Source organism: Orycteropus afer, unplaced genomic scaffold, assembly GCF_000298275.1.
Source record: "Orycteropus afer afer isolate SDZICR_OR568_19922 unplaced genomic scaffold, OryAfe1.0 scaffold00265, whole genome shotgun sequence".
Lineage (NCBI taxonomy): Eukaryota > Metazoa > Chordata > Mammalia > Tubulidentata > Orycteropodidae > Orycteropus > Orycteropus afer.
This window is the reverse complement of record NW_006921852.1, coordinates 1666086-1675386: the sequence shown is the minus strand read 5'-3', so window position 1 is coordinate 1675386 and position 9301 is coordinate 1666086. Positions and strand designations below refer to the sequence as shown.

General features: G+C 38.8%; 1 protein-coding gene across 1 annotated transcript in view; it reads left to right on the top strand.

Annotated features, from left to right (window-relative positions):
- Positions 1–833: 833 nt before the first annotated feature.
- The window catches only part of FANCM (FA complementation group M), a 99456-nt gene continuing 90988 nt past the window's right edge, over positions 834–9301 (top strand). The window contains exons 1-3 of the mRNA XM_042782221.1: positions 834–1350; positions 2299–2471; positions 6489–6566. Coding sequence (XP_042638155.1) covers positions 834–1350; positions 2299–2471; positions 6489–6566 — 768 coding nt within the window. The remainder of the gene's footprint in view (positions 1351–2298; positions 2472–6488; positions 6567–9301) is intronic.

Genomic DNA, 9301 nt, shown 5'->3' with positions numbered 1-9301 from the left:
GCTTCTTCTTCCTCTGGCAGAGCAGCTGGTGGATTTGAACTGCCAACTTTCTGGTTAGCAGCCTAATTCCTTATCTGCGACTTTTCCTCAGTACATGAGGAAACAAACTAAAAGTCTTCAGGTTCAGTGTGGAGAAACCAAATCTGAGGTAGGGAGTTAATGTTAATATGGTATAATACTTACATGACATTTACTGCTCTTTCTTGATAGACTATTAGGATGCTCCCCCCTCCATTATCTAACCAATAATAGGACCACACCAAATTCACTTCTCTCTTAACAATAAAAATATTAAAATAGTAGATTGTCATTCATAATGTGGTCAGAAAAAGACCTGCCCTCTCGTTTTTTCATACTGGTTAGAGAAATAAGATGAATTACTTAATTAAATACATTTTTGCTCTTCCATCAATTTTCCGATTTAAAAATATAACCACCAAGGACAAAAGTATAAGTCTTTCATTGTCTCAGGATTTCAAGATCATTTATTATCATTTTGAACGATATCACTTTAGCAAGACGCAGGGACACCTGAACTTAGACCCGGAACTCAACTTTGGAGTCTGTAAATATACTAAAAAAAGGGACCAAATTTAGAGTAACTCCTAAACAGTGCGCATGCGTCTCAGGAAGGCCACGAGGGTTTCCGTATAGCCAACCAATCATATTCTCAATGCAAAATCAGAGGCGGCATTTTCAAGTGGTTGAACTGGCTGCAGTTCCGCTTTTCGTTCCAGTTTTGCTCGGAGGATACGGATGGGGATCGAATCGGTGGCGGTTGAGCTGTTGCAGGTGCCGTTATGTGAGCAAAGCCTTTGGTAGTAGTCGGTGTAATGAGTGGACGGCAAAGAACGCTTTTCCAGACGTGGGGCTCAAGCGTCTTCCGATCTGTCGATGCCTCGAGTCGTAGATCCGGAACTGAGCGGCCTAAAAGCCCTGGCAGCTCCGGGTCGCGTTTCCCTGCGCCGGCAGAGGCTGTAGACGCTTGTCCAGAGTCGGACGATGATGTTTTTCTGGTCGCGGTATATGAGGCTGAACACCAGCTGAAGCTAGAGGATGGCGGGTTCTGCAAGTCCGCAGGCTCCCTGTGGATTTACCCAACCAACAGCCCAGTGCGGGACTACCAGCTGCACATCGCCCGGACCGCTCTGTTCTGCAACACGCTGGTCTGTCTGCCCACCGGACTGGGCAAGACATTTATTGCCGCCGTGGTCATGTACAATTTCTACCGCTGGTTCCCTTCTGGCAAGGTGGTCTTCATGGCTCCCACTAAACCCCTGGTGGCACAGCAGATCGAGGCTTGCTACCGGGTGATGGGTATCCCGCAGTCCCACATGGCCGAAATGACAGGTATTTTAAAACAACAATTCACTAATTTGGAGTTAAAAACTGGGTACCCCAGAGGAAAACACGCGTTCTGATGGAAATAAAGCCCACTGTTGTCGAGTGGATTCCGATTCATAGCGACCCTGTGTGACAGAGTAGAACTGTAGAAAATGTGGTTTCCAAGGCTGTAAGTCTTTAGGGAAGTCGACTGCCACATCTTTCTCCACCAGAGCCAGTGGTGGTTTCCAACGGAGACCTTTCGTTTGGTAGCACAGCGCTTTAGCCACCGCACCACTAGAGTGTGCCTTTCTGATGGAAATAGAATTAGAGAAGTTTCTAACCTTTTTGGAATAGTCCCTAGATCACAGTATGGCCATTTTACCGCTCCTCTGATAAAACATCATCTGCTTGTAGCAAGTCCAGTCCTAATGAATCAACCAACCCAAACCCAACTCGCTGCTGTCCAGTCGATCCCGACTCAGGCCCCTCCTTGGGTTTCGGAGGCAGTATCTATAGAAGTGGATTGCCCAGCCTTCCTTCCATGCAGTGGCTGGTTGGGTTGAACCGGCAGCCTGGTTAGCAGTTAAAATGCCTTAGACACTACGCCACCAGAGCTGCTGGTCGTAATGAATAGGGTTGCTTTATTTACCCTTGAGAGAATCTCCTAGGTTGTCAACTGGAGCATTTTGAAGCGATTATGCCTATGTTCAAACCCACCAGCCACTCCTCGGAAGGAAGATTGGGCAGTTTACTTTCGCAGAGATGCGGCTTGGGAAACCCAAGGAGGAGTCGCTATGAGCCAACTCGAGGGCGGTGAGTTTTTTTTTTTTTAAATTTGTTTTCACCTCTTGGGTAGGTGAATATGAAGTTCCTGGCTTTCTTCCCAAAAAGGATTTCCGAGTTAAAAGACTTTACTTATATTTTGTAGCTAACAATCTGGAGTTTAGAATGTGACATGTCTTTTGCTTTCAGGATCTACTCAAGCTTTCATCAGGAAGGAAATATGGCACAATAAGAGAGTCCTTTTTCTTACACCTCAGGTCATGGTAAATGACCTTTCTAGAGGAGCTTGTCCTGCTGCTAAAATAAAGTGTCTAGTTATTGATGAAGCTCATAAAGCCCTTGGAAACTATGCTTATTGTCAGGTAATAATTTTTTTAAAAAATAATATATGGTATAAACATTGTTGAAGAGTATTTGGGGGAATAATTATTAGTGATTGAAGTTACTGATAGTATTATTACTGTAAAAAGTTTTAGATCTATTGTGTCTATTCTCTTAGAATATATGGTGATAGAAAACACTTCACCAATTCAAATCAGTATCTCAGCTTTTTTTTTTTTTTTTTTTTCAAAGCTTAGTGTCACATGTGGATCCTGAGAGCCTAGGCATGGCTAGGGCAGACTTCCAGAGTGGTTCCAGGGTGTAGGTGGGATTTTGGAACTAAGATTGGTACTGGATATACAATGTCAATACGTGGCAGATGGATAAAATAATACTAACTACCAGGATTGTTGTAGGATTAAATGACATAATGTATGCAATGTACCTAACACAGTGCCTTCCATATGAGTATGGAACATAAAGTAGAAAGGTGGGATGTGACTGGAGAGAGCCAGGTCATGAAGAGATTTGTATTTTATGCTTAGCAGTTTGAATGTCCTTTGTAGGCAATAGGAAATATGTGCAGTAGAGACTGTAATTTTTTTACTTGGAATGATAATTAAGGTATAGTGTAGATTAGAGGGGAGAAAGCTAAAGGCAGGGTATAAAATGAGGCATAGGAGGAATTTAGAATGACTCAGGTTTTTGACTTGGAATGCTGTGAGGATGTTGGTACTACTAATCAGGATGGAGAGTTCTGGAAACAGCTGATTTGGGGAGAGGAGCATGGAAGGATAATGAGTGTAGTTTCAGGTATGTTGAGTTTGAGGTGTCTATGAGGCATCCAGTTGTAAATATCCAGTAGGCAGTAAATGATATGAATTTCAATGGAGAAATCTGAGCTGGAGGTACAGGTTTGGAAATCATCAGGATGCAGATGGTAGTTAAAATCATAAGCTGATAAAATTGGGGGCAGGGTATAGAGTAAGAACATAAAAGGGAAATAAAAGAGGAAAGTCAGTTTCATTTAGTATAAAGAGATGAATTTCATTGCCACCTTGTGAATTTGTAAAATAGTTTCCCTGGGGACTTGTGAGTGTTATTGTATTATATTGCTGTGTTATCTTAGGGAGATTTGTCGTCTTTTATTATACTTGATCTTCTCAAACAGAAAATGATTATATTTTTTCTATTTATGTGTATTGTCATAGAGAAAGCATTCCAAGTCTGTTTAAAGTAAAGACAAAGAAGTTTTATTAATGGCAAAATTTATTTTGCAAAACAAGGAAAACACAGAGTTAAGAAACTTTTGCAAAGTGCTCTGAGGAGCTTAGAATGACAGAAAGTGACAAAGGCAAAAACTTCAATTAAGGGAGGTACATTTGAGGTATTTTTGATTGGATACTCTTAAAAATTGCAGGTGGCAGGATTTTGGTTAAGTATTTTTTGCAAGAGTTGACCTCCTTTGCAAAAAAGTGCCTCTAGATGACAAAAACATGCTGTACAGAAAAAGAGAGAAAAAACATGTAGTAAGATGGGTCTAGGGTATGAACTACTAGAAGAACAAACAAATCTATCTTGGAAGAAGTACAGCCATAATTATTCTTAGAGGTGAGGATGGTGAGACTTCATCTTAGATACTTTGGACGTGTTATCAGGAGGGACTGTCCCTGGAAAAGGATGTCATGCTTGGTAAAGTAGAGAGAGGGTCAGTAAAAAAGAGGAAGAAGCTCAGCAATATGGATTGACACAGTGATTACAATAATGGGCTCAAACAGCAATGGTTGAGTATGGCAGGACTGGGCAATGTTTTGTTCTGTTGTGCGTAGGATTGCTATGAGTTGGAACTGACTCAAGGGCACCTAACAACAATAACAGTAAAAGTATGGTGTAACCACTAAAGTCACATGTTTAGCACTGCATCTAACATGTATGGGCTGGATAATCTCTCTGTAACATTGCCCATTTTTTACCACAAGTTTGAAATACAATAAAGTGGGCAAAAACATTTTTCTGTAGAACTGATGTATTTAGGTTAAAGGTACAATGGAAATTTTACAGAAGTGCCAGGTTGCACAGTAAAGCAAAGGCTGTTTTGAAAACATAACATACAGACTTGGCCTGGGAGGCCTGGTAGCGTAGTGCCTAAGGCACTTGCCTGCTAACCAGAAGGCTAGCAGTTCAAACCCACCAGCCACTCCTCGGAAGAAAGGTTGGGCAATCTACTTCTGTAGTGATAGATACTGCCTTGGAAACCCAGGGAGGGGTCGTTATGACTCATGTCCGACTTGATGGCACATAACAACAACAACAACAACAACAACAACAACAGACTTGGCCTACACCTCAGTCAGAAGTTTTAAACATGCCAAACCCTTAATTTTAAAGTGCTCTTCTTAGTATCTTTCCAAGAAAAGGTAATACCTAATATGTTATGGCTGCCACATAATTATATGGAATTTATTTGATAAATTTAGCTTATATTTAGCAACTTTAATTCATTTATTTAAAAAAATTTCTAGGCATTAAGTGATTTCCTGTATATATCGACAGCTCTGAGAGTTTAAGCTACATTGAGTATTCCGCATATTGGTTCCAATGGGCACAAGAACTCTATGACTCACCATTTCTTATTCTATAAAGTGTTTAAAAATCCCTCCTGAAAAGAAGTAATGTATTTGATTAATTTTTCGTGTGTAACAGTTCTGGAGGGTATATTGGTAAGTGTGACATATAACAATAAATTGATTTCATTTGGAACTGCCAAAACTTCCCCACAATCTGAAAGAACACTTGGGATTCTGGCTGCCATACAAAAAGTGTTTTTAAAAGAACCTTTTCAAAAAGACATCTTTTTGTGTTCCTTGACAAGTCCGTGACTTTTTTTTTTTTCCTTCTGTATCTAGGAGCATCACTTTTAGCACTAAAATAGGAATAGTTATTAGGATCACTCTGTCTTGCATCAGTTTTTAATTAAAATAATTCTATTTAAGTCTCCATTTAGTATAATATTCTGTCTTCATACACTCTACAATTAATATTTTTGAATATTAATCAAGATGTAGTGTGTGTTACATTGAATTCATCCTTGACTGGGTTGAGATTAGAATGGTTTTTGGATAATGGAGGTTTACTGTTTAATTCCTTTGTCAAATGTGCTAACTATGGAATACTGAGAACTGGTAATGCAACTCAGTTTACTTACGGTGCCTTTTTCCTTTGTCTTGAGACCTCACATGAAAGGGCATAGGGGAGTCCAGGAGATTAACTAATATCAATCATACCAGAAGAAGTGTTGAGTAAAAAACTGCAAAGCCTAAAAGGTATTTTGGTGCCATTTAGAAAATATTTTAGTATATAAAATGAAAGTTGAATTTTAAAAATTGCCTCAAATTAGCGTTACTCTATTATGAAAAACCAATTTAAAAATTGTGAGCCTTCTACATAAAATCTAACTTCTTTAAAATATTTGTTAAACCTGATTTCTTTTAAATTTCAAATCTAATTCCATCTTGCTATTTTATTATTTTTTAAAAATTTTTATGTATTATAATTGATCATAGTCTGGTAAATGTGCATATAGATATAGCTATTAAGCTAGACTATGACCCAAACAATGGAGAGTCAGTTCTCTTTTCCTTTCCATTGGTCCTTGCTGTAGCTTTTTGAGTATTTTGATTTGCTGCTATATTGGGTCTTTACATTGTAGCGTTATATATAGATGAAGACTTAAAAAAAAACCCCAAAACCCAACCACTGCTGTTGAGTTGATTCTGACTCATAGTGAGCCCATTGTGTTTCTGAGGTGGTAAATCTTTACAGAAGTAGATTGCCCAGTCTTGCTTCCTTGGAGTGGCTGGTGGGTTTGAACCTTAAGTGTTTTTTAATAGGTATGGAGTATAAACATAAATAATTTGTTCTTCAGAAAATATGACTAGTGGTAGTTCCACTATGAGGAGTAATGATAATGCACTGTATTTAATAAGTTTGTTTAACAGATCCACAGTTATTTTTGCATTAGAGACATTAAATAACTTTTTTTTCTCTTTCCTTTTGAGGTTGTAAGGGAACTAACCAAATATACAAATCACTTTAGAATCTTGGCCCTCAGTGCCACCCCAGGTAGTGATATAAAGGTAAGTAAATATATCCATTTATTAAAATTAAAAAAATTAAGAACTGCTGTATAGGGCCTGATCAATTTTCCATTCTAGTATTTATCTAGTTTGACTTTTGGACTACAATATCTCCTGTAGCATATCTAGCTTTTCCTCTACAGTGGTACAAATTTTCTAAATTAGTTGTCTTTAGACATCAGTGTGCATAAGAATCACCTAAAGCTATTCATTAAAAATATGGATTTTTTTTTTAATAGTAAAAATATTTTTGTTACTATTTTCAGGTTTTTTAAAAAATTTTATTTTGAACTAATTTTAGACTTTCAGAAAATGTGGGAAGATTGAAAAGGTTCAGTATGCCCTTAAGCCAATTTTCGCTAATGTTAACATATAAGACCAGTTGCTATCAGATTTGTTGTAGGTCATGATGCCCTGGGAATGGCATTTAGCCCCACTCTGATCCTATTCAGGAAGCCAGGCTGTCACATCAGATCAAAAGCACAAGGTTCATTCATGGATCACAGGGAAAAATGGAATGCTGTATTCAGAGTGCTCCCTTCCACAGTTACATACTTGCTGTTAGTTACCATTGAGTTATCTCTGACTCAGGTGGCCCTATGTAGAACAGAACAAAATGTTGCTTGGCCCTGTGCCATCTTCATGATTGTTGGTATGCTTGAGTCCATTGTGGCGATCACTGTGTATTTTGAATACTTTGCCTAAGGCGTGTGACTGCTAACCAGAAGACTGGCAGTTCAAACCCACCAGCCACTCCTCGGAAGGAAGGTTGGGCAATCTACTTCAGTAGTGATACTGCCTCAGAAACCCAAGGAGGGGCTGCTATGAGTCAGATGCAACTTGATGGCAGTGGATTTTACAACCTAGCGGACTTCTTTCAGCACTATGTTGGACCAAATGGAAAAAACCAAACTCACTGCTGTCGAGTCGGATCCAACTCATAGCAACCCCTCCTTGGGTTTCCAGGGAGTATCACTATGAAAGTAGATTGCCCAACCTTCTTCCGAGGAGTGGCTGGTGGGTTTAAACTGCCAGCCTTCTGGTTAGCAGTCACATGCCTTAGGCACTATGCCACCAGAGCCCCTTCTGTGTTGGACAGTATTCTGTTATGATCCATAGGGTTTTAATTGGCTAATTTTTTAAGTAGATTGATTACCAGGCCTTTCCTTCTAGTTTCTCTTAGTCTGAAACCTCCTCTGAAATCTGTCCACCATAAGTGTTCCCTGGATGGTATTTGAAATACCAATGTCATAGCTTTCAGAAATACAACATGCTAGCTACCACAGTAGGAGAAACTGACAGATGGGTTGTGGAACATATTATATAACCATAATAAAATGATCAAAACTAGGAAATTAACACTGATACAATACTAATAACTAATATGCAGTTAGTAGTTAGTTGTCACATCTCCTAAATTTCTTTCAGTCAGTTACAGTTCCTTAGTCTTTTTTTGTCTTCTATGACCTTGATGCTTTTGAAAAGTAGTGGCCAATTATTTTGTAGAATTTCCCTCAGTTTGAGTTTGTGTGATGTTTCCCATGATTGGGGTTATGTGTTTTTGGCAAGAATGCTCCAGAAATGATGCTGTACCTTTCTCAGCACAATATACCAGAGGGTATGTGATGTCAGCATGTCTTATTACTGGTGATGTTGTTCTTGACTTGGATAAGGGTTCCTCCACTGTAAAATTACTACTTTTTCCCTTTGTAATTAAAAAGTCCACCACTTGTCCCATTAGTTTGTCATACTGTAGAGTCTTGCATGTTACTGTGATACTAGAAGCTATGCTACCAGTAGTTCACATACCAGCAGGATCACCCCTGGTGGACAGGTTTCAGCAGAGTTTTCAAAGTAAAACAGACTGGGAAGAGGGATGTAGCCAAGTCCACTTCTGAAAAAATTGGCTACTGAAAACTTTATAAATAGCAATGACACATTGTGTGATATAATGCTGGAATATGAGTCCCTCAGTTTGGAAGGCACTCAGAATATGACTGAGGAAGAGTTGCCTCTTCAAAGTAAGTTGTCCTTAGTGATGTGGATGGAGTAAAGCTTTTGGAACCTTCATTTGCTTTTGTGGCACGACTCAAAATCAGAAGAAACAGCTACAAACACCCATTAACAGTCAGAATGTGGAATGTGCAAAGTATGAATCTAGGAAATTGCAAGTTGTCAAAAATGAAATGGAATGCATGAAGTGAGCTAGGCATTAGTGAGCTGAAATGGACTGGTATTGGCCATTTTAAATTAGACCATCACATGGTCTGCTATGCCAGGAATACAAATTGAAGAAAAATGGCTTCACATTCATTGTTGAAAAGAACATTTCAAGATTTGTCCTGAAGTACAGTGCTGTCGGTGATAGGATAATATCCATACACCTTCAAAGATTGGTTAATACAACCATCCTTCAAATTTATGCAACAACCACTAAAGCCAAAGATGAAGAAATTGAAGATTTTTACTGACTTCTGTAGTCTGAAATTGACCAACTTGGAATCAAGATGTATTGATGATTGCTAGTGTTTGGAATGAGAAACAAGCATTGGTAGTTGGAAAATATGAGCTTGGTGATAGAAACAACTTCCAGGATCACATGATAGAATTTTGTAAGACCAATGCCTTATTCATTGCAAATACCTTTTTTTTTTTTAGGATTTGGGTGAAGATTTACAGAGTAAATTCACTTTTCATACAGCAGTTCACATATACTTTGTCTCATGTCATTGACC